Consider the following 26397-nt stretch of genomic DNA (forward strand, 5'->3'; position numbering starts at 1 on the left):
TCTTGAAATCCTTTATCAAGTAATGGCAGGCATGGAGAGAGCTGACTACCTTACTACGGCATTTTGAACCTGAGCTAAAAGGCCATGTGAGGATGTTGCTAGAATCTTGAGACTTGTTTAGTTATTTGCAAGCAGTGGAAACATCTGGTGTTCTGCCTAACTCAGGGTTGTGATGGCTGCCTTTCAGCAGACACACACAGGCTGTCTAGACCTAGCCACCCACCCTGTCTACCAAAGGCCATGGACAAACTTATCACTAAGAAGACAATGTCAGGTTTGAGGCTTTTGAGAGTCACTTCAAAGGTCTCTACATTACTTGAATTATTCGGAAAATAGCAGAATACAATTCAATAACCATTTAATTGAGTTTATATCTTTATTTCTTTTTCAGACAGGGTCTCCCTGTATTACCCAGGCTAGTCTTGAACTCACAAACTCATGTGAACATTCTGCTTCAGCCTCCTAATAGCTAGAATTAGAGTCATGGGACCCACACCTGTCACCAGTTGCCCTTCTTTCAGCTTTCTTACTTTCTTCATCATCTCTTACCTGTCTCTCAGCTGGCCTTCTTTGTATGGCCTTGTAGTTATACCCCTATATCACCCGCTTAACTGGGAAAGCAGACACCTTCACCACAGTCTGCCATCCACCGGCAAGTAGCTCATGCTGTCTCCTGGGTTCCACACAAGAAGCAGCCCTGCCTCAAAACACATGACTCTACCCAACATGGCTACTAGTGTTTGCACATGCCATTTCGGCCTCTTATTTACTATTAAGTGCAACCGAGTACCAGACTAGTCACTAGGGTAGCATGAGAAGTCTGGATCAGCAACTGGGTTCTAATCCACTTTCAGTCTTAAGTTTGTCACATGACCACATGGGCCTTTTACATCCTGGACCCGCTTATCTTTCAAATAAAATAGCCTCGGCCCATGTGAATGCCAAAACTCTTCTCATTATCAGAGCCTACAGTTAAAAGACAAATAAAACTTTTCCTTTAAAAATTATTTTCCTTATTATTTCATGTGTACAAGTGTATGCAATGCGTGGGTGTGTGTACAAGTGCTTCATGCAAGCAGTGCCCAAGGAGGCCAGAAGAAGGCATCAGATTCACAGGATCTGGACTTAACGGGCAGTTGTTAGCCACTGTTGAGGTGCTAAGAATCAAACTTGGGTTCTTCGCAAGAGCGGCACGCTACTGAGCGAGCCGTCTCTCCATCCCCAGACAACTCAATTCATTGATGTCAGTAGGATTGCTCACCACCATTCTGAGACACAGAGTAGACTGATAAATTCCACAAAGACAGAGGCAAAGTCACAGAGAAGATATTTAGCTACCTTTTGGTAGCAGCCAAGTCTTATATCACTACAGATTCTGGTGCCTCTGTCAGAGAAATAAAATAAGCAGCCTAGTGGTCAATATTATCAGTTGTAGTTCACGTATCCTGGATGACAAGTCAGGGGACATTGGTCCTACTTTATTTGAGCTGAGTAGTCCTTCCTTGCAGAGACCGTTTAGAGCTAAGTTAACCACATATATCTGATATGTTATGCTCTAAAGAAGAGAGTTGCCTTGGGACTTCTGGTGTCTCTATTGAACCTGAACTTGCTTCTCAACAGAAGTCCCCACGATACCATGTATCACCAGGCAGTGGAGTTATGAATGCCAAGCTCCTTGGAGGGGAACGGGAAACTGGTCTCCTCCAGCTATTTCTTACTGTGCACAGAGCAAATGCTCAGAGAATGTGTGTTCACAGAAGGAGCACCGTCTCCCCAAGTGCCAGGGCAGTGCTGAAAGAAAGCTTCCATGCCAAGCCAGTCATTCTCCATGATCCCTACAGAACCAGAGGAAATGAAGCCAGGGTTTGCCAGTTGGAAAAGGCAAAGGAATCTTTGGGAGGTAGGCTGCCATTAGCCTAGCTGAAGTGAGGCCAGACGTACTGTCTTATGGTTTTAAAAGAGAATCATGGAACATTTAATGGGGAGCCTCAGTACATTAAGGTCCAAGTTGTCCATCTGTGCTCCATTGAGCATGGGAGTGTGGAAGGTAAAGCTACTTCGTATACTCCTAAATCGGCACGTATTTTGGAGACCCTGGGTTATGGAAATCTCAGGTGTGCAACCCATGTGACTTTAAATTGCATTTCCAATGTTTTTCTCTGTTGCCCCGACAACAGTCTCTTCTCAGAATAAACAGACTCCACCTATATCTGTCTGCAGACACTGCTATTGCATCGAGTTCACCTTCATGCTTGATATTTTATACACGTTTATTTTTTGAATCGCACGAATTCAGAGCAATATCTGTCTAATTTATAAGTCTCTAGGTCAAGGCATTTGGAATTTATCTGACTTTATTTTGTATCCCTTAAGTTTTGAATCTATCACGTCAACAGGAGGGTGTTGGTTTCTTACCTAGGCTAGTTAGTTTAAAGTGAGATCAGCCCCGCTTAGGTCACACAGTATGTTCGACTCTTCTCCACTTCCTCTCCAGAGCCTGCTAGTTTTAGATTAGGCTGCTTGACTGTCCATTGCACTGGAAACAAGTCTCCTAAGCAAAGGTTTTCTTATGAAGCATGCTTTTAATGATATTCAGACATGTGATGATGTGATTTATTGCTTTCTGTATGGTAAAAAAAAAAAAAGGCTATTGCATTCAGGATAAACCTTTAGGTTTTGAATTTGGATCTTTTCCTGGACCAGGAATTCACAGTATTGTCCTATCTTTTGATGGTAGGCAGTTGCACTGAGCTACCATTCAGTCTCTAGGTTAAAACATCTGGGCTGACAATGTGCTGTGTTGTTATGCTAAGGTATTTGGTGGGTTAAAAGTGTAGACTACATTTTCAACTTATATCTTCAACATATGATTGGTTTTATCTGGACATCCCCCCATCATCCATAGAAGAGAATCTCTGCTAAACTGATATCTGCTATTACAGAAATTGGAATTCTATCTAAAATCGGAGTGAAGCACAGCCAGGCATCATGGTGCATGCCTACAGTCCCAGCAGCAGAAGGCAGAGGCTGCCAAAGCATGAGATTGAGGTTAGCCTGGGCTACTGAAGGTGACCCTGTTTCACAAAGCCAAGGTCATCGTGCCATGCATAGCAGTCTTTGAATTCACACACACACACACACACACACACACACACACACACACACACACACACACACTTCAAACCCTAGGTGGTAGAAGCAACTTATATGCCTCCATTTCCACCACATTTCCTCTGTGTACAGCTCTCTAATACTCCACTCGGGAACACCAATTGCTTCTAAGAGAAGCAATGGCGGTTACCCGGGGTTAATGAATAGAACCAACCAAAACACTTAAATGTATTTTCTCGTATCAGAATCTTGTTTTAATCCGATTAGTGTCTTAGAGGAAATGGAGTTATTTCCATAATTATTCTTTGTTTAAAAATTGAATTTTAGTAGCCATCCCTCCTACTTTCAGAGAGGATTTTTGAGCTACTAAATAAATAGAAACCAGTGGGGCTCATTTAAAACAGGACTCTACTCATAGTCAATGATGCTGACAGTAGTACGCCATGTATCTGACTCCCAACTGGTTTCCTTTTCAGCAAAGTATATAATGTGTGGTACCCACCAAGGAGGTCGAGGAGTGGTGGACTTCCTTTAGTTTATGAGCTTTGGCAAGAAGTCCAGGATAGTTTTAAGTGAGAAAAGAGGAAAAAATAAATAAATACCAGACTCTGAAATAGTACCAAGAAAAAAATATTACTAGAGATTCCTAAGACCAACAACAGGGTTGAGAAGGTAAGGACGCTTGCCTCTAAGTTTGATGACTACAGTTGTCCCTGAAAAACACATGTGGAAGGAGAGAAATGGGCTCCTGAAAGCTGCTCCCTGACCTCCACATGTATGCTGTGACTCCACATGGTGTGTGTGTGTGTGTGGTGTGTGTGTGTGTGTGTGTACGTACAGCCATGCACATAGGTACCACTGAGACATTGAAAAATAAAATGGTGCTAATCGGTGGGCTCAGTGTCATTGGTCAGACCAGAGTGGGTGACAAACCCAGTGAGTGTGCACATGGAGGAAATACTTTCATCCACCAGAGCAGCAAAAGTTGCCTGGCTGCAGCAGTGCTCTTACATGGTTGACTCTGCAGACCTGAGTGGCTTCCTTCAATACAATGTCACTCTAAATCAGCTGGGCTGGTTGGAATGGATCTCAGAAATGGGAGAACATCTCTTCACTGCTAGAATGGCCATCACTATGTCCACAGGCTTCTTGATTGACATGCTTGGTCAACCATTGTGTTAGCTTCTGGTTAACCATACACAGTTCAAAAACCTTACAGAAGTGGGAAATTCTCTAATATAATCGTATTCCTATAATATTATAGGAATATAATAATATGTTATTCCTATAAAAATCATCATTGTAGGATACAATTTCTTTCTTATCTGACATATCAGAAATAGACTCCCTTTCCAGATAAGAAGAAATGAAGAAATTAATACCCTCTGGTGATTAATTTATCTTGAAATTAGGGTGGAGTTGAACTGTTTTTTGAGTGTGGAATATCCTGACTGAAGCTTCTACTCACTTGTATTCATGATACTCCCTCAGCTCTGCCAATGGATGGTAGACCCTTAAGCAGAAGGTATTTCCAACCTCTGGTAGACAATTTCGCATCTCCAGTCTTCTTGCCTTCCTTCTGCCCTGCCCTTCTCTGCCTTGTGCACAGTGTTCTTTCCTATCCACCATCTTTCCTCTAAGCACACAATTGTCCAGCCAAGCAGCCTGTACCTTGGAGAAAATCATCAAGTGTCAAATCCCTTTTATAAGCCTTCAAGCAGTTGATTTACTATTTCTTCACGAGAATTTTCTATATCTCCAAACATGTGGATTGATCTGTGTCACCTGCTTCATGGGCTGGGAACCTTGAAGGATTCTTGGTTCCCTTCAGGAAGTTAGTGGCTAGCCCAAATGACTATACTACCCCCCACCCCCCACCCCATTATCTAGTGAGCATTTGCTTAAGTACAAGGTAGAGTCAGAAACATCATGACTTGGGCTAGAGATGCCTACGAGACTGAGAAACGCTATCTTGTTAAGGGACAACCTCTTAGAGGGGCCGTTTTCAACTCATAAATCAGACAGAAAGCTTTCTAGTTGGCATTTTCAGAATGGCCCTCAGTTGGGAAGATGATTTAAGGAGTTCTTCCCACTCCCTGCCCCATCACCTCCATTGCTGGTGTTTCAGATAGTAAAGTGGTAGATTTAGATCTCTGGTTTATTGAAGTAGCCCTGTGGAGACAACAGAAGTAATAGGAGGAAATTTAGCAAGAGCCCCTGCTGTGCTATTTCTAACATGCAAATGTACTCTTATAGTGTGGCCTGAAAAGAAACAACAAAAACTGAAACCCAGACAACACCTAAAATATTCAGTTTCTCAGGATACTGTCATCAATGAAAATGTAAAATGTAGAAGAGATCCACAGGAATCTGAATGTTCTCCTTGACCATAATTTTAAACCTTTCTTATGCACAGCTTCTTGCTACATACGCATACAAGCTGCTCGATTCTTCGTAAATTATGAAATCTTTGCCCTTCCCCTTCTCACATGTGAAATGTTTTAAATGTACATATCCAGGATGGGGAAAAGATCTGTCTCTGCCTGCCTGCCTGTCTGTCTGTCTGTCTGTCTGTCTGTCTGTCTGTCTGTGCGTGCGTGCGTGCGTGTGTGCGTGTGTGTGTGTGTGTGTGTGAGAGAGAGAGAGAGTGCACATGCATGTGTGCATGTATGTACATGCATGTGTGTATATATGTGTGTGTGTGTATGAGAGAGAGAGAGTGCACATGCATGTGTGCATGTATGTACATGCATGTGTGTATATATGTGTGTGTGTGTGTGTGTGTGTACATGGGGGGGTGGCACGAGTATATCGAGTGAGAGTGTATGTTCTACCTTTCTTAAGCATCCTTTTCTTGATAATGTGATTTTCAAGGATACACACGAAGATTGGCTGTTAGGGCACCTCTAGACAATGCTTGCCTAGCTCAGCTTTCTGCATTCTCTCCTTGCCAAGGAAGACCGGGAGGTTCACAAGGACAGAATGTAAACCTTGAGTGTAGAATCATGGGGCTGATGCACAACATTTTCATCTTTCAAGTGACTGCTGAGTCAAGAGTCATAATCTAGACCGAAAGAGTGGGCCTGGACTTATTCTTTAACGTGAAGATAGAGCCGTCGATAGTCAGTGTTACAACTAACACCCCTAAAACCAAAGAGTAAGTTATAGGGTACCTCAGTATCAATCATCCTCGCTCCTCCCCTCCACTCTCCTCCCATATCCATTAAGATCAGTGACATATCACAGAAAATACCTTCAGGACATCCTCACCTCCCCCAGAAAGAAGAGAAACACCTGGAAGTTTCTTACTACAAGCAATTCCAGGGCCCTTGACCCTAAGGGACTCCAGCAGGGGCTTGATGTCATACAACTGGAACGAAGCCAAAAGATGATACTTCAGAACATCTTATCAGGGACAACCCAGGGGCTAGCCAGAGATGTGGTCACAGGAAGTCCTTCTCCAGTTCCTATGGAGTTTGGAGACAGATTTCAGATTTAGAAGTCTGGGGTCAGAATGATTGAGGTACCCTTTGGGGAGGAAGGTAAAGGCACCACCTACTGGTGGCATGACCTGCAAGGTCGTGGAAGTGATCCACTTGAGGACTGAGAAAGGTAGTGGCAAGTAATTGGCTGTTCTAGCAATGTAGCCTCCTGCCAAGTCCTGTACCCCCAGCATCAGACAGGACAATGGTATTATTGTCACCTACCCAGGCAAAGCGATGCATTTAAAGGGTACAAGTTATGGAAAGTTGTTCTCTGGCCATCTTGCTAGAGATTATGGGAACGTTAGCATACGGAGCAAACCCTTTTCCTCATTATTCATTACACCTCCTTTGCCAAATTATTAGATCACAACTCAGGGAAAGCCTTGTGATGCTCATATAAAATGAAGTCTTTGGGGAACTTAACTCTAAATTTCCTGACTTCTGTACTGTTAAAACCCTAAACTCTGTGCTGTGTTCACATGGAGTTTCCATGGTGAATTACAAATGCAGAGCTCTGTGTTTTTCTAACATACGTTATTGCCTGTGATCCTGAATAAGTCCTCATCTGAAATAACATAACAAGGGATTTTGTTTTTCCAATAGAAGTTTCTTCTATAAAACTCTAAAATAGCTCTCTCCTAAAGGCATCTAAGTTTGCAGGTGTTGGGGTTTGAGGGCCCAGTAGTGTGTGCAATAAGACAAAGGGATTATTCTCTCATAGCTGCCACCTGAAAGGTTCTTTCTACTGAGAAAGTGACAAGCCAGAAGATAGGACACAAGAATGTCCTCCTCAGGAAGACCCCAGTGGAGAGCCCACTGTGTGTTCAGTACCCCCACTGTGTCCTCACTACCTTTAAAATCCAAACGGAAAGTGGCAGATAGTATCTTCTAGGGGCAAATTACTACCTGAGGTCATTCCTTAGTGTTTAGGCTCGGTGGCTTAAAGGAACAAAGAGCTACAGAGCATGCAGTCCAAGAACGGGCAGCCCAGGAACAGGCTTTTTAAAAAGGAAAAATTATGAGATGTTTTCCTCACCCCCCCCACACACACACACACTCACTTTACCACCATCTCTGCCTACCAATTGAATATGACTAGATAGACCAACTTATCTACTTTAAAAAAATATAAAAGCCAATGAATGCTCGAAACAGGCAAACATGACAGAACACACAGATAATGGACACCCATCCCAACCCTCCAGAAGAAAAATGAAATCCATGTGATGCCCAAATGAAGATTATTGTACTTCTTGGAGAAAATTCCTCTACTGGTAAGGTCTGATGCAGGCATTTGAGGAAGACAGACAGGGGAGGAGACATGGACTCATACACGGTATGCCCAGTGCAGGGAAGAATCAGACTCTTGCTCTCTTGCATGAAGACATCTCTAGTTCAGTTCTACAGATTTAACTTGAGAACCACACCAGCACATTCAATGGCTCCACTGCCTAAACGTGCTTTACAGAACCCCCACCTCCTATTACACATGTGCTGTGTCAAGCTCCATCTTCCTTAGGCTGTAATGACAATGGGGTTTTTTATTTGTTTTGCTAACCAAGGACAAGGTATTACCTCATTCTGTTGAATTTCTCTTGGTTGGGGGTGGGGACAGTCTTGGAGTGCTGGTAGCCATCATTCTAACCTACTATTAGCTTTATGTCACCAAGTGGGAACCATGTCTTCTGCAGTTTCTTTTGGTTTTAAGCCAGCTGATAGGTGACTGTGTTGCAAGAAAAGGAGTGGTCCGATGTCTTGCTGAAGAGACAAAGTCTTAGAGACAAATGCTGGAAATCTGTTGCTGACTGTTGCCACGTGAGAGGCGGGCATCTTTGTGTTCTCTCAAAGACAATGTTGTGCTTCCGATGGCATCCCAGAGATTGTCAAATGAAATTGCTGCAGTGCTCTGTGGGAGGGACCTCGATTCCCCTTTAGCTCTAACCTTAGTGTTTTACCTTTGTCGACCTCAGGCTGTTGTCTTGGGCCTCCATTGCTGTGGTAAAGCACCATGACCAAAGGCAGCCAGAGAGGAGAGAATGCTTTCCATCTTACAGGTGGCCATCCATCATCCGGGGAAATCAAGGAAGGCGCTCCAGGCAGGAGTGTGGAGGCAGGAACTGTAGTGGAAAGCATTGAAGGAGTGCTGTTTTCTAGCTTCCTCCTGGAGGTTTGCTCATCCTGCTTTCTTATAGCACACAGGAGCACCTTCCCCAGGGTGGCCATCACAGGAGGCCCTCCCACATCAATGGCCAATCAACTAAATGCCCAACAGCTTATGCCCATAGGCCAACTTTATGGATGTGACTTCTCAATTGAATTTTCCTCTTCCCGAAGGACTCTAGCTTATGTGGAGATGACATAAAACTGGCCAGCACAGCCCTGGGTAAACAAGAACTCTGAGCCACACACCCATCCTTTTGCATTATTTTTTAAAATGTTTTCCAAGTCCAGGCAAAATTCTAATAAAATAAACCAGTTTATAGCATGTATCTCACTAGCTCTTACTACAGCCTGTGTTGCTGTTACCTTCGTCCTTCCAACGTGTTTTTTGTCGCTCAGAAGGACACCTCATGCCCTTCCCCAGTCCCCTGGCCACTTCTAGTGTTTTCTCTGGCTTTGTGTGTTTTATATGATTCATATAAATGTGACCTTCTGCATCTGCCTTTTTAAAATAAACTCTTTAAAATAAGCTTTTTAAAATGCATGCTTGTGACATTATATGTTATGGTATAATTGATACTTCATTGTTGATTTTTACTGATTTTTTTTAAACTTTAAAGTAGAACCAAAATATTTCAATACTGAGGAAAGAAGTTTTGATTTCTTGTTTTCTTTGTAGAATTTATTTCTTATTTGTGTGTGTGTGTGTGTGTGTGTGTGAGAGAGAGAGAGAGAGAGAGAGAGAGAGAGAGAGAGAGAGAGAGATGTCTGAGAATTCAGGTGTGCTTGTGTTATGGTGCACATGTAGAAGTCAAAGGACAACTTTGAGGAGTTAGTTCTTTCCTTCCACCCTGGGATTCAGGGCTGAGCTCAGATCCTTAGGCAGCAATTGGGTCCTTCAGCTCGCAAGCAAGCACTTTTACCTTCTGATTCATCTTACTGGGCCTGCTTACTTCTGGTTCATAAAAAGTTAAGATTCACCCCACCCAAATGCCCACTCACAAAGTATCCCAACCCTGCCCCACAATCCCCTGGATGTCCTCTTTCTTGTCTTATCATGTGTCTGCATTTCATGAAAGAGGAACTTGAAGCTCAGGACTGCTTCCTGGGCCAGCAGAGCAAGGCTGGAAACCAAGATGTCCCCAGGTACAAAATCAGCAGTCATTGGTACTAAAAGCTCACATCCATCAAAGCCTTCGGTCTCACACCATTGAAAGCCATGAGAAGCTCTTACTAATCCCTTCCTCAGAACACCTATGTGGAACGCCTTAAAGAAAGTTTTGAGGAAGCCAACGGTGGGGATAACTGTGCTAAATGTGAAATAGAAATACAGATTTTGCCACATTTGTGAATAGTTAGATTTATGCTTGTGTCAAGAACCATATTTTGGCATGATCACATATCAGATGGCAATTTGTAATGAAAATCTTTCTCGAAAAAATGTTCCCACCTTTCCTACCTCCCACCCAATTGAGTTTCAAGTAAATAATCTTGAAATTTAATAATCTGTCTTGGTTTTCCAAGGCTATGGGACACAGGCAATTCACCTCACAGAGGGAGCTTTTTGAATTACACAAATGTTTCTAATTGGCACAGACAACTTGCTAATGGGAGAAAGCCTGCCTGGGGTGTGTGTGGGTGTGTATATGTCAAGCTTGTGTTGTGTGTGGGTGGGTGTGTATTCACACAAGCACACATTCCCATGTGCTTGCAAGACTGATGCTGCGAGTGTACCTGGAGTTCACAAGATCTGCTGTGATACAAAACTGAGCTAACAGTGAGAGGGGCTGGCACTGTGGTGCTCAGCAGTGACCACACTGAGATGGACGGGGTGGACAGCTGGTCTCCTACCGGGACTCAGTGGCAGGGCAGCAGGCCCACACTGCCACCAGGAGCATCGAATAAGCAGCTGGAACACGTGGATGGGACAGAGATGAACTGTGCTTGTGTGTGTGTCAGATTCTCGATTTGCTCTCAAATGAGCGATAGAAAAGTCATGGTAGAAGAGCGATAGAAAGTCAACTGAATCTCCTCTCTTGCAGTCCCAGCTCAGCCCTAGCTCTCAGTTTTTAAAGCTGAGAGAAAAAAAAAAAACGAAACAATTCTTGTTTATTTTTTCATTAATTGTCCATCTCACGCTCTTGTATTTTCCTGGCATTTGACAGAGAATTATTTAAAACACGATGCTTCTCAGAAGGAAGACTCATTCTGCGGAATATAGCTCGGACTCATCATACCTCAGATGGGGGGGGTGGTGTGTTTATCTATATCAGGGATATTTTAATGGCGCATAGTTCATGTGCTCCCTTTGGCACGGAAACATAGGGGAGCAGCAGTTCCATGACTTTAAGAACTGCCCCCCAACCGGTCTAAAGGGGCATGGGGTGGGGGACATGTGCATGGGGGTGGGGGACATGTGCACGGGGATGGGGGACATGTGCAAAGCAGCTGCAGAACGGACTGCCTTCAACTGCAGTGAAGGCCGAGGGCTGGAGGTTTTCTAAGAGGAGCCGAAGGCTTCTCTGCCAGACCATACTATAGTTTTCTTTCTCCTCTCTCCACTGGTTTTTAAAAGCCCTGGTTTGATGTATCTTCCATTTACTTCAGATGGCAAATAACAAAGTGCCCAGTGCAGAGCTGGCACAGAGCCAAAACTTAATAAATATTTGCTGGGTGAATAAATAGTTAAATGGAATGTTATTAGCGTTGCTGGTGTTATTGCCTTGGCTTGGAACGTACAAGAACAGACTTGAGGCAATCAAGTAATTTCCCCTCACCGGGACAAGCTAATTATTTGAGAGCTGAAGATCTGGTACACACTATATATCTGTCAGGCTCCATTTGCTCCTAATTAAAGGTGGGAAAGTCAGCTCCAGTGTTGAGGAGACAATACGAGACCCACGTCAGCAGAGCTTTTGAATTTTCCATGCCTTGATTTGAGGGGCACACGAAAGATTTAGCGTGCACCCCTCCTCTCTCACCTTTTGCTTCCTTTTCTCCGCTGTTTTCTAGAGGGCAGGCTGGGTACCAGGGGAGCCGGTCCCCTCTGTGGCATCACTTCCAGGGGTCAACCGCCCCCATGACTTCTGCTAATAAATATATCATCCTCCCAACAAAAGCCAAAGACAAAACCTGCTTGCTAAGTTTCCTCCATAAGCCTTGGGGGAATGAATGACCATTCTTCATTCATTCATTCATTCATTTCATATGCAATTATGTATTAGCCTTTACTGAAGTTGGGAAGTTAAAACTTAACAAAACTCAGAAATGGCTGTATTTTCATGAGTGGGTGTTCAATCGATATTAGTGAAATAATCACGCGAAAATTATATAGAAGTCAACCAGTGTGGCTGCAGGAGGAGAGATTAGGGCTGGCAGTAAAGCAAGCCTCTTACTGCAGGGCCTAGCCAAGGCTCACCATATCTGTTTGGTTGTGTACATTTAAGAATGAATCCCTCAAACAGATACAAAGAGAGAGAAGACACCCAGCCCTGTGCTTCAGGAAACCTAGAAATTCTCACCGGCCACCTCCCTTCCTCTCAGATACAGAGTGACTTCCACCTCCAGCTGCCTTCTGAGTGCCAGACACACATGTCCGCTTTTGCAGCCTGCAGCATGACCTCTCTCTTGCCAAGTCAGCCCACTAGCCCTTTCTTTTCTGTCTTCCTTTCCTTTGGGTGATGGGGAGGTACTATAGCACAATTAATCCGTGCTTCCGGGAGTGGGTGCATGGTGTGGTTTCCCACACTCGCTTTCCCATTCAGAGAAAGGCACCTGCCCTTCATCACCAGCCATGCCTGAGTCTGTGTCCTCCCCTTCGTAATATGCCTATAATATTGTTCTGAAACCGAGGAACTTAATACTTATAAAACATAGAGTAGGACAGACCAGTGCTCGATTAATGCTTGGTCGTTCTCATTAGCTATTTGTATGGATACAAAAGCGGTAAAAAAGGAACAGAAGGCAATATATAAAAAATCCACAGTAGAAAGGGTTGGCAAAACACCATGGCCTGAAGGTATATGCCAGTGCCGAGAGGAATGGGACTAGAGCATAAAGGGGAACGCTAGGCAAATGTCTCTTACTTTGTCACGTGGTCCTCGTGTAGCAGTGGATTTTTTTAAACTATGAAACACATGTTTTTGTGTGTGTGTGTGTGTGTGTGTGTGTGTGTGTGTGTGTGTGTGTATGTGTGTGTGTTGGGGGGTGGGGTGTGCATGCTCTTGATGTAGCCCAGTCTGGCCTTGAACTTAAAAGCTTCCTGCCTCGTCGTTTTCACTGCAAGCACTACATGCATGCTATGCTGTAAGAATGGAACTTTTAAAAACAGCGTAGAAAGCATATTGGCACTGTCCACATAAGTCAACTTAAATTAAAACACAACTTCAATATAACCCCATTTATACTTTCCTTTTCTTTTAAATTGGGAAACCGAGTTCAGAGGCTTTCCAGTTAAGGAAAAGAGGCAGTATCTGAACCAATCCAGCCCAAGTCATACACTCATTAATGTGTCTGCTGGTATGATTATCCCACCTGTTTCTCCTGCTCTGCATATGCAAATGTGGGTCTGTGGAATGCTGCTGGCCCACCAGGACAAACAACACATCTGGCTCCCAGTGGGTGACTTCACTGTAATCTTAAGCATGGCTTAAATTTTTTATAATGAGTGTTTAAAAAAAAACAGCCAATGACATCATCTCTCAAACACAGAGATGAGGAGTATCAGTTCATGTTTCTGTGTAGCAGTTAACACAGTGCCCAAACCCTGGTCTTTCTCAGGATTCAGGAAGCTTGCCTTTCTCCAGGCTGTCCTTAGCAAGCCTGGCCCAGCAGAGGCTACTGCTCATGCTGTGAGGTCAGCAGACTGGCCGCTGGATCAAGATACAGAAATAGCTGTGGATGATCTGTATCAACACAGAGTTCCATCCTATCTGCTTCTGGGGCTCTTGATGTCTAAGTCAAGGTTTGGTTCACCAAGCTGGTTGAGACAGACTGAGGTGTTGGCTAGAGTGACAGGGCCTCTGTTCCCATCCCAAGGCTGCTCTTCTTTATCTCAGGAATGTTCAGCACTGTCATCTGATAAGACCGCAAATCTGCTGAGAACTTGAACCCACAAGTCTACTTAGAGCCAATGAGAGCGAGCTCGCCAAGGAGACTCTCATGTCCTCCTAGGGTACATTTCCAAGGAGTAACTACATTGCACACTGGGGACCCTCAGAATTAGGGTAACTTCCCACACATAAAACAAGGTGGAAGGAACTGGGTTAATACTGATAACCAACCGATGAGCCAAAAATGGCTTGACATTTAAAGTGATTGGGTTAAAAGAAAGGAGAGAGAGAGAGAGAGAGAGAGAGAGAGAGAGAGAGAGAGAGAGAGAGAAAAGAAGAAGAAGGAGGAGGAGGAGGAAGAGGAGGAGGAGGGAAGGAAGGAAGGAAGGAAGGAAGGAAGAAAAGTAACTAACACTTCATGTTGTAAGTATTATATGAAATGTCAATTTCCTGCCTATAAATAAAGCCTCAGGCTCACACATCCTCTCAGCTGCTTGGGAATTAGGGTAGCTCACCTGAGAGGCTGAAGTTCACAGTGTCGAATAATCTGTCTGACAATATGGGCTTGCCTCTGCTCTAGGTTCAGGCTCTAGGCTTGTCTGTTCTGTATTGAAGGAAGTTTCTTGGTGGACATGTACTGGCCTGTTGATTTGGCCATCATGGAGGGTGAATACCATGGCTCATTCTACTTTCCCGACTTCATACGTGAAGTTAGGAGAAACAGATTGTGTGAAAAAGAAAAAGACGATTATCAGTAGGGTCATGAGGAATGGGTGGTAATACAAAAGGATTTCATATTAACTTAGAGATTGCAAAGGCTGATCTGTGCTCCGAAAATAATATTAATAATTTTCCTGCATGCTAACATCTGATGTGATCTCTTCCTCACATCTGAGAAATCTGTCGACAGGCAAAATGTTTTATACTTGTGGTCCCTGCACACGGGTGAGAGTCAGAGCCCTCCAACTCATGGCATTAGCATATTAAATGGTTTCATTTGGTTTGTACGTACATTTTGCTGTCAATAGGCCACGATGAGCAATGTTACCATAGGAAAGTCCTTTCAGTGAATCTCGATAGAATTTCCTGTGCATTTGCTGTAACAGTTAAGAGAACCCCCCTACCCATCCTGTCATAATACATTTAAAAAAGTGAAACTCTACAAAGCTGTCCACTCACAACAGCTGTCGTAACAATAGTACCAAAAATATTATGGAACCGAAAGCGTGAGTCATTTTGCTTCAACATCCCCGGCTGTGTGCCCGAGTGACCTCAGCTTTCCCCCTCTTTTATTCCTTTTCAGAGATTGAAGGCTGCATTGACTCACCATCCTGCTGCCATGTCGAATGGGAACATGAGCACCATCGGACACATGATGGAGATGATGGGCTCCCGGCAAGACCAGACGCCGCACCACCACATGCATTCGCACCCGCATCAGCACCAGACACTGCCGCCCCACCACCCCTATCCACACCAGCACCAGCACCCCGCACACCATCCCCACCCACAACCTCACCACCAGCAGAACCACCCGCACCACCACTCCCATTCCCACCTCCACGCACACCCGGCGCACCACCAGACCTCGCCACACCCGCCCCTGCACACCGGCAACCAAGCACAGGTAGACTTTCACCGGCGTTTCTTCCTTCTTCCGGGCCTTGTTAACAACCGGAGCACTAACTCTGCAGTCATCTGTGGCTACCTTGTTTGATAAATCTAGGGACACTCTCGGGGGTAGGGGGGCAGGCACTGTGCATTTCCTAAGAGGTGATTGTGAACACTAAGCCAGGGTTGGGTCATAGTTTCTATAAACAATGTAGAAAAATTTGTGTAAGCATGTCATAAAGTTTGTCCCAAGAAATAAGTACTACTGATAGGAGGATTGGGAGAAACTTGAGCTCATGACGGAAGATGTGAACAGTTGAACTGACAGCTAAAAGGCTGAAGAGTTTCAGTCTCTGAAGATGAGGAAGCCCATCAAGGGACGAAAGGGTCCAAGGTGCTGGGGAGACGATGAGAGCTGACTCATCCCTGAGTGTGAAGCATCTTGGAGCAGGCAGAGAGGCAGCCAAGCTCTGCGGACCATCAGACCAAGAGAAAGGTCAAATCCCAGGGGTGGAGAGTCACCATGGCTAGCCAGGAAGAGAACAAGCATGCAGAGGGCACTTAAAGAAAGTGGGGGGAGCAGGCAGACGTTATGTCACCCCAGCTAGGAAGACAAGCAAGGTCCTGTAAAGGACTGGGTTTTCCTGAGTAGATGAAGGACGTGTCCAAGAGTGCGGTGAGCCCTGGTCACTTTGGGACTTCAAGCAAGATGACTTTCTCTAGTCCACTCCAACCACTTCACTGCCCAGACCAACCCGCTGGGTCAGAATGGCATCCGAAGCTAAGGTCTGCCAAAGAATGTTTATTAGCTCTCTCTCTCTCCTTTGCTTTATGCCTCTGAAGCCAAGTTCTGAGACCAGGCAATGCTTTGAGCTCTAGAGTTCCCTTCCCTAACAAAGGAAACCCAAGTCAGGAAAGGTAAGGGGGTACCGTTAGGGTGGGGACAGCCACAGGCAGCAAACCTGTCCTTTAACCTTTGCAAAGATCCTTAGTGGCGCTCTACATAGCAAGACGAGTTGAGATGTACACTAAAAAAAAAAAAAAACCAGTTCTTTTCATGACTGACTTTGGCGACATGTACTGAGGGCTAGATAAACCCTCAGCATTTCCAATCAGCAAAGCAGTGATACCGATTGATTAAATTTATAGGCCCCCTTGAATATGAAGTCTCCAAGGGTCTGGAAGCATTTTCAAAACATACTAGACAGGATCAATTCTAAACCCAAACAATTCGAAAGTTTAGCAAGTAGTTCACAAATAAAACATTCCCCTGAGCACATTTTGATTCACATTTTAATCAACTGCTGTTTTGGGACATGTATCAAAAAGGAAAAAGAAAAGCTGCCTCAAAGGCAGTCCGTCCACTCTGGGTTTGTTACTGACATAAAGGACATAAAGGTTTGGGCACCTTTCTGGGCAAGTTCTTTCAGAGACAAGTTAACAGTTTTATAAATATGAAAGCTATTCATTAGCTAAGTGCCAATTAGCCAATTGCCCTGTTTCAAGTCAGTAAGTGCCCAATTGTATACGCAATTAGCCAATTGCTATTGTAATTAGCTACACCTATTTATTTTCTTTTTTTTTAAAGCCTTATTCTAGGGAAGAAAGACTCCATATCTGCAGATCATTTAGTCAGTATTCTAAATTACCACACTTAGGTTATATGTGCACATGACTGATTACTGACACGATCCTGTTAAGTTTCTTTAATTTTACGATAGTCTGATCGGGAGATACAGAGATCTCAGAAGGTCCCTCTAATTCTGAGAGTCTAAATTAATTTGGGGCAAATCCTGTCTCCTTCAAATTGCTGTTCATTATTTTTTGGTCAAAATTTGCAAAAGAAAAAAACTTCTGCCAAAGGACTTCTATCTTGTACATAAAAGTAAGGGTAGTTACCAGGGATACAGGTTCTCGTTTTAGGTTGTATTTTCAAATCCTACCAGCTTCCTGCGATTTTCCTAGACAGTTTAGATGTGAGTTCAGAGTCCTGATGACACTTGATGGTCACAATATTTCTTAAATGATATTCCCCCAGCCCAAGCCCTGGACCTAGACTGGGCCTGAACTCACTCTTTGCACAGAGTGAAGGTGCAGGAAAGGTATCCGAGTGTAAGGTTGATTGAAGTAAGGGGAGCAGGACATGGCATTGAGACCTCCTTGTTGTAAAGAATAAAATCCAGTTTGGCTTAAATTCATCTTGTATAGGATAGTTAGTGAGAGATCTCTCACACACACACAAAAGGAAGCTATGAAAACAGCCTTGTGACAAAAGTCAGCGCGCTTTCTCCTGCTGCCTGGTTCTTCAGAAGCTGGCTCAGGGGTTAGCATCTGAAATGAAAGTTTGCTACATCTTGGCCAATGGCAAAGATTATGTCATCACCAGCCACCCCAGTGAGTAAGACCTGAGAAAATTAATTTATTTTGTTATCCCTCTGTGATTGGGCGGAAAGGCATTGTCAATAAAGAGTTTCAGAGAATGTCTTTGCTTTAGATAAAATTACTGAGACGCAGTCCGACCGACCTCCCGAGCCTGATTCTTTCACAGTTAGTCATAGAAGGTTTGACAAGGGTTTAGGACTGAAATATATCATCATCATTCAACTGACGTCAACCCAAAGCCACTATTAGTGCAATTACGGTCATTCTGATTGATTTCAATCATGGTGTTTGAATGTGCTAGGAAAGGGCTTTGAGCTTAGTTTTTGAAAAATTTTCCCCTGTTATTTCTGTAGGTTAAATGTCTCTTGTAAAACGACTTTATAGGTATTACAACCGTAAACCTGGGTGACTGAGAGACAGGAGAGGGGGGCAGGAGTGAAGGACATTAGCACGGGCATTAGGTGTCCAGACATATAAAAAGGGAGTCGTAGAAATTTCACAAGGGACCATGTGTCTGCCTCTTAGAGGGAAATAAAGCTGTCTGTGTGGGGGTCTCTAACCTTTCCGTGTTGTGGAGTCCCACATAGGCCTTACAAGGAGTCTACAAGCTTAGTAAAGTATAAGACCGCTCCTAGGATTTCCTTATAATGTCCGTATATATTAGGCAACCTGTCCTCACCGTCTCACAGATACCGTGTGTAACAGAGAGGATTACTGGCACCACTTGCTAGCTGTCCAAGTCTCCGTCTCCAGTCACTGCAAACCCTCTCTGGAGACTTCCTCCTCCTTATTCAGTGCCCCGAGGGTGGTGCCGACCACACCCATCTGCAGTCTGTAGAAGGGACAGGAAAGAGGACCCCAGCTGCCTTCTGAATGTGCAATGCTCTTGTAGAGGAGTCCAGGGCTGGCAGTGTTCCACAGGTCTGGCAGTGTCCCACAGGTATGCTCCACTGAGATGATTTTGAACACATTTGGAAGTAACAGAGCCCACAGCCTGCCATACAGATTTTTTGTGAAAAACAAAAACGAAAGTATCATGACAACCTTGACCTTACCTGTTTCAACCCAGTGGCCATCCACTACCCACCTAATGTTCTTTAAAGCCGCTTAAATAAACCATACTTAATACCTGAATGCGAAACAAGTGCTCCCCCTCCCCCAACACACACAGCGCCACCACCATGATTTTCCAAATGTCCTGCAGGGAAAAGGTCACCTGCTTGTATCAAGCCCAAATACATGGACTGCAGCCTCGAGGTCTGTCGCTCTCACAAGTGTGATTTAATTGCTTATCGCATTCCCTGAGAACAAGCTTCACGTGCTTACTAAAAAGCAAATGGCTTCCTGAGCTTTGCTCTTGTAACACTGGCTTGGGCGTCTTCCTTACCCAAGGCGTCCTTCCCAGTCCCCATCACTTCCTCCCTCTCCTTCCCTTCAGGTTTCACCAGCCACACAACAGATGCAGCCAACCCAGACAATACAACCGCCCCAGCCCACAGGGGGACGCCGACGAAGGGTGGTGGATGAGGACCCAGATGAGAGGCGGAGGAAATTTCTGGAAAGGAACCGGGCCGCCGCCACCCGCTGCAGACAGAAGAGGAAGGTCTGGGTGATGTCACTGGAAAAGAAAGCTGAAGAGCTCACCCAGACAAACATGCAGCTTCAGGTGCGGCCCCTATCCCTTCTCCAAACCTTGTCACAGCTGGTGTTTTCCTGCCCAGAGGCTTGTTGACCCAAGCCTCCTACCACACACCTCGCCTCAGAGGAACCCCAGGCCCTCACATCCAGCATCATTAAGTGGTTCAGCACCATCAGTCCTCCCACAAGAGATGAGGGACGCGACGCGTGGGACCAAGTGTAGTAGCAGGGTTTTACGCCTTGGTCTGGTGGCTTCTGGCTGTGTTTAAGCGGTCTGAATCTGTCTCCTCAACTATAATTGGGGAACAACTTTACAGAGTTGGAGGTAAAATGTGAACCGATGTCCACGGTGCAGTTAGCATGGTCCCTGGCACCGAAGGCTCTTCATCTGGAAGTCATCTAGTGTGGGTAACCAGGCATACACCCAATTGTCTATATTTTTATTTTTAAGGGAAAAATATTTTATGTCTTGGTGTTGTGCTAGGTTTGTTTGCTCTAAAAGTAAATACCTATTTCCATCTTCATTCCAAGCTCAGCAACGTTGGAATCCTGTGTAATTTTTGCTTTCCAGGGGTGGCTTAGCTAGGAACATCTTTAAAGAAGCTGTTTCTGGGATTGTCCTGGGCGAAGAGGAGAGTTGACTAATGTGCTGGGTTTCTCGGGAGAACTCCCAGCTCACCAAGTGATGCTGTTCAAGATGTTCTAACATCAGGAAGGTTCTCCCAAGAAAATGCCAATTAAATCAAACCAGCTTCTCTCAGAGCTGAGCTGCGGGCAAAAGGAAGGGGGGTAAGGTGACCCAAACAGAAATACTGTACACTTTAGGAATTGACAGTATCCCCAGTCTGGTCTCAGAACACTTACTTTATTATTTTATTTTAGACAGGGTCTTGTGTAGCACCCACTGGCTTTGAACTTGGTATGTATCTGAGGATGACTTTGAACCTCTGATGTCTTTGCCTCTAGTTGGAGAGTGCCGGTATTGCAGGCGTGTGACATCAGCACCCAGTTTTATGTGGTGCTGGAGATCATAGCTCCCCTAACAAGCTCTTTGCCACCTAAGCTACATCCCCGGTCATCTGTGCACCCTTTCAAAGGAGCACTTAAGATGTGAAAACCCAGGGTCTTTGCGCTGTGAGTCACATTAAACAGAACAGATTCGTGGCATCCAGTATACAAATCAAAAGCACACAGAGGATGATTGGTTATCTGTGAGCATTCACCTCTCCTGGCCTGAATTTTTTGAGAGACAAGACAAAGCTAGAAAGTGTGCAGCTGACATAAAAGTGAGTTCATATACTGGTTCATGCTCGTAGTTTAGGACAATGTCTCGCTACTTCACCTCCCTGTTGGCTGTTCCTGTACTAGCATAGGACCCGAAACCTTTTGAATCATTGAATGAGTTCCCTATGTCTAGAGGGTCCAAAAACTGGATGCCTGACCAACTTGGTAAGGCTTTGAATGCGGAGTCAAACCACAAAGCGGTGTCTGGAGTGAAACGCTTTGAAAGCCACTGCTGTACTCAGACAGGGCAGAGGAGTCCGTGAGAAACCTTTACCAGGAATGCACGTAAGCATTTTAGCATTAGTGGGTGCATTTTCACTGTGACATGTGTTTAACATGTTACTGGGGAATGGAGAAGTGGCTCAGCAGTTAAGAGTACTTGCTGCCCTGACAGAGGATCTGTTTGGTTCCCAGCATCCACATTGAGGGGATCTGACACAGGCATCTGACACCCTCTTCTAGCCTCCATCGGGTGCCTTGCACATATGACATACATTCGCACAGACATACATGCACATACATATAAATACATTTTATTTAAAAAATCAAAGTATGTAATACAAACATGTTAAAAAGTAAAAGCTCTGGGGTGTGCGGACCCAGCACACACTGTGACGTTGGCTGAACAGCGATTGAAGTAGGAAACTGACAGTTCTGAGGTCTGCAGGAGGATGGCAGAAACCCACTGGGTTTTCCAATGTAGGCCCTACTGACTCTGGGAATCTTTGTTACACCCTGTGTAATTCAGGCCATTTCACAGCATCTTTGGCTTCCACATACTAGAATCAGGAGAAAACCCCTCCCATAGTCGCGACACCCACAATGTCCCCAGACATGGCCACTTGCCCCCTAATTGGAGCAGAGCATGTGGAAGTGCAAAAAATCAGCTTTGGTTGAGTGCAAGTTCTTTAAAACAGAGCCATGAATTGCCAGCAGACACAGGTCAAATACAAAACTTTAAATCAGGGTAAATTAAAATGAGTCCTTGCAGATTTACTCCAGGATTTTTGCTGAGAAGAGTCATAGCACAGAGCCACACAGAAAGATGCCCTTGAGTTTAGGTCAGATGTGTCTGTGGCTTGACATGCATTTATTTATGACTGCTTTCAAGAAACATACAAAGTACACTTACCCTTTACTAGACACTAACTCACTGTGTGTGTGTGTGTGTGTGTGTGTGTGTGTGTGTGTGTGTGTGTGCGTTTGCTTAATACTTTAGAGCCCAAATAGCTAAGACAGCCAAGAAAAAGAGCTACTAAGTCTTAAAAACTAGGATAAAAAATGTCTCAGCCTTAGCAAGTCTGTGCAGCAGACACTGGTATCTTTGGGCTACAAAATCTGTACAGAGAAAGGGTGGAGAAATCGGTGAAATGCCACATACTGGTGTTTTCAGCCACTGCTTGCTACAGAAGGACCAGAGAGCCAGAGGGCACAGCAGTCCCATGGTCTGTTCTATTGTGTACTGTGGACCATGCCCTGTGATGCAGGAGAGGCTGTCACAGTCTCAGCTACCTTTGGGTGACCCTTTTCGTCTCGCTGTCAAAAGAAAAAGGTGTCTCTCTTGAGACTGCCTCCCTGAGCCAAATTTTAAGTAAACAGAAACAGAAGGTGCTAAGCAAACAAATTGCAGCCAAGTGGGATCTCACGGTCTGAGTGGCAGCCTCCATTCCTGAGTTGTTTTCCAGAAAGAACCTTCTCGCTGGGCTTCTGCAGAGCTTCTGATTGGAAAAACAAGGCCCAGGAAAATAAAATGCAGACCGCAGTCTCAGCTTCACTGCAGATCTCTGCCCAAGAGGTCATCACAGGTTTAGGAAATTTAGAAACTGCCCAACCTGGCATTTCACAATATGGAGAAACCGAGGTTGGGGGAGATAAGGACTCAGCCCAAATGCCATACAACCAATAAGTATCAGACTAGGGACTTGGGCAAATTGCCTGTGCCTTAAGCCGCCACTTTGATATCTTTCATTCTGTGACACCAGTGGACCAAAGGAGGCTGCCTCCTTCTCCTGTAGTGACAGATCTCTGCATTGTGGCACTCTTAAGTTGCTTGCGTTCAGTGGGGATATGGAAATCATCTGGTCACCCACCAAAGTAATTGCTTTTCCTTTTTAGTGCAAAGACACATGGTCTAAGTTGATGCTGAAATTTTAGACACACGAACCCAGGTCTGGGACTTGGCAAAGGAACAGGCCAGATGGAAACTGTTGCTTGACAAATTGAAAGTCCTTTGTTTCTGAGGGACCAAACCTGCCCTCGGCTAATCTGAAAAAGGGGGTGGGATTCTGGGCCCTTTGTGATAATTATGTTTTTGGCACAAACTCCAGCTTATACCAAAGACACAGAGAGAGAGAGAGAGAGAGAGAGAGAGAGAGAGAGAGAGAGAGAGAGAGAGAAAGTATTGTGGATTTGTCAGATAGCAAAACATCACCAAAGCCCCAAGCTGTAAATGTGCCTGTCAGGGAATTCTGAACGTGCTGTTTAAAGGATGCCATTGCAGTGTGGAACACCTCCATGTGCTCCCTGCCTCACCCCCAGGCAGATTTATAGGTTTAAAAACACATCAGTGTGACAGGATCCCCTTCTTAGCATCATTATCTAAATAGCTAACTGCTTTCAGGACGGCAACCCCCAAAGTCGCTCCACGACTGAAGGAAAAGGGCTGACTTCAGTCGGAGAGTGTGTGTTTGCTGTTTATCCTTTTTAGAAAACTGCATCTGAGCACCCAGAAGTGGTGTGACCACCAGCCCAGGGGCGCCTCAAAGTGAGTTTTCCTCAACTGATTAAGTGAGGAAATGCCTTCCACAGCTCGGGCTTTCATTTCCCTGCTGAACTCCCAGGCCAGATTGGACTCCTCCCGTGCATTCTCTTATGAAATGAATTCAAGGTGATTCTAGTCCTCTTACCTTAAAAAGATTTCGACTAGAAGCCTAGTCTAGTGTTTATGTATTTCCCGCCTCTGTCGTCTTTGAATCCCGGAGTCCCAAGATGCCATGTCTGTGCAGAGCTCACATCTTATCTCCTTTCTCCCGGACATCAGTTCTTGACCTCTGTCAAGGGCCCTGTGCCATCCAGTGAAGGTTTCACAAACTCTTCCTCAAAATGAGTGCAGTGCAAATATGGACGGATAGGTTTGGTTCTCTCTGAAAAGGGTTCGTGCTTATCATTTGCACTGATAAGATCTGGTCATTCAAGAGATGGCTCCCTCCTGAGACACAAGGCCTAGAATATAAGCATCTGTGAGAATGGCCAGAGCAGTTCACTGACAAATGAAGAGGAGGATTGGCTCCTTCATTGGATAGTTAGGTGACTGGCAGCTCAAAACCTCTATAGAATGAGAAGCTGTCTTCCTGGGAAGAACTGACCTAGCTCGGCCATCTTGTTTTGGACTTCAGTAGGATGATCTGAAAAGTCAGCCCTGACCCCTGTCATTAGTGGTAGTGTTGTTTAGTTTGGTTTGCAGTTCAAGGGAGGTAGCCAGGCCCTTGCCCGTGCCTGGCACGCACTGTACCACTGGATCACACCTTCCACCCTCCTGATTATTCCCAACCCCAGGAGCAAGCTGCTTTTCCTTTTCCCTGTGAACTTCCTGTGCATGAATCACAAGGCCATTAGGCTGCTGCTTCCCCACTGCAGCAGAGTAATGTGTGTTGAACTCAGGGCCTGCTTGTTCCTCTCTGTTAATGTTGTTAACTAGTATCCCCTTCTCAACCATGACATGACCCAATAACACAATTAATTACTAGCGTCAGAAATATGTGCATATCCAAGTGTATCCTTAAACGAGGGTCTATTTTTAAAGCACTGCTTATTTTCAGATATGCTTTATCTTCCCTACATGTGTGTATATGCACCTGTACTTGACTAGTTCCTATGAAGACCACAGAGGACAGTGTTAAATTGTCTGGAACTAGAACTACAGAAGGTTGTGAGCTGTTGGGTGCTGGGAATCCAAATCAAGTCCTTCTCGAGAACAGCGAGTGCTCCTAACCCCTGAGCCATCCCTCCAGTCCTGATTCTTACATCCTTGCAGAAGCTTGCACCACTCAAGGCCTTAGTGTCTCTACCTGCAGCGTATTGGTTTATCAACAAAGTATTTTGTTATTTGTAGACAAAATGATGCTCTGGTAGAGTTTGATAGTGCTTTATTGATAGACATGAATGTTTGTGCTGTTTTATAGTAAAATTGCTTTGTGGAAGCAAAAAAAGTGTATTGTGAAAGAGTGTGGGGTGCAGCCACAGTGATGTTGGAGACCTCGTGAATAGCATTACTAGTGTTTCAACCATAACCAATGAACATACCCCTGGTAAGAGCTCAAAGGCTGCTGATCCACAACCACTGCCCAGGACACAGTAGGAGAAGAAATGGAACCTAAAGTCACCCTCCCCAAAACAGCCACCAGACCTAAAAAAAAGATTGATTTTTAATTCAAGAAGTGTTAAGAAAGCAAGATAATCCAGTTTGGTTTTGTTTGTTAATTTTAAAATTACATTATTTGGTTGGTTAGTTGGTTGGTTGGTTGGTTGGTTAGTTGGTTGGTTAGTTGGTTAGTTGGTTGGTTAGTTGGTTTAGTTGGTTGGTTGGTTGGTTTAGTTGGTTAGTTGGTTGGTTGGTTGGTTGGTTGGTTGGTTATTTATGGTCAGGTCTGCATGTGCCAAGTCACACACGTTGACATTAGAGGATAACTTGTAGAAGTTGATTCTCTCCTTCCACCATGTGGATTCTAGGGCCTGAACTCCATCAGCCTTGGTGGCAGCATTTTTACCCATTGAGCCATCTCACCAACCCCAAGCTTGGCTTTTACACCTTGCTAGTTGTTTTCTGGGCCACCATAGAGGAAGTGTGGGTTCTCTGTGATGGTTTCTAAGTTTCATTGTCTCCATCATCGGCAGCTGCCACTTCTGCTAGGGTATCTGGGACGGTGTGTTCAGAAAAGTGTCAGTGCTAAAGTACGCAAGCAGTAGTGGGACATTTCACCTTGTGGTGTGCATGCACAAACATGCACATGCCACAATTCTCTGTTTCGGCTTGCGTGGTTTTACTTTATTTTTAAGCAGATATTTAAAGATATATAATGGTGTAGAGGTGAATTTCTCTTATATAGACTATTTGAAAAATAGGAGAACTTGGTGTGGAGAAACAAAGAATGTTACTTGAGCAACATAATTCAGTTGAAGTTCAAAGAGGAGTTGTTTGAAGGCTGATGTGAATTTCCCTGTAAAATAAAGTTGTCCCGAATTGTACAAAGTCATTTTGGACCATGGCTGGCTACTTATCAATCATACTCACTGGGAAATGGAAGGTACTATTTGCCTTCATGAATGCTCTCAGATTTAAGAGCAATTTTCCTGTACCATTAAGTGATTTATTCATACTTATGTGAACTTCTTGCTATTATCATTATTTTGTGGTTTAAAGGATAATGGGGAAAGCTTTTGCAGATGAGATTTTTGTCACTTTATTAGCCATGCTATTCAGTGTGTAGGTTATCCAGTGTTCCAAATGCATTAAAGACAGTTTCCTGTTTTCAGGTAACTTCTAAACTTCTAGGAACTTTCTTCTCTAGGTGACGTGGATAAGTTCGTACCATGGGTGTCGCCAAGTTTGTTGTGAGTTGTAATCTCTGACTCCATCTTCTAAAGGTTATAAATGAGGTTGGTGGAGGTTAACTAAA

The 26397-nt window shown here is 44.5% G+C and overlaps 1 protein-coding gene across 6 annotated transcripts in view; it reads left to right on the forward strand.

Moving 5' to 3' along the window:
- The window catches only part of Creb5 (cAMP responsive element binding protein 5), a 401200-nt gene that overhangs the window by 366932 nt on the left and 7871 nt on the right, over window positions 1-26397 (forward strand). For all 6 annotated transcript variants that reach the window (XM_039108135.2, XM_039108134.2, XM_017592796.3 and 3 more), the window contains 2 exons: window positions 15111-15434; window positions 19239-19466. In XM_039108135.2, coding sequence (XP_038964063.1) covers window positions 15111-15434; window positions 19239-19466 — 552 coding nt within the window. The remainder of the gene's footprint in view (window positions 1-15110; window positions 15435-19238; window positions 19467-26397) is intronic.

This window comes from Rattus norvegicus, chromosome 4 (assembly GCF_036323735.1).
Source record: "Rattus norvegicus strain BN/NHsdMcwi chromosome 4, GRCr8, whole genome shotgun sequence".
Classification (NCBI taxonomy): domain Eukaryota; kingdom Metazoa; phylum Chordata; class Mammalia; order Rodentia; family Muridae; genus Rattus; species Rattus norvegicus.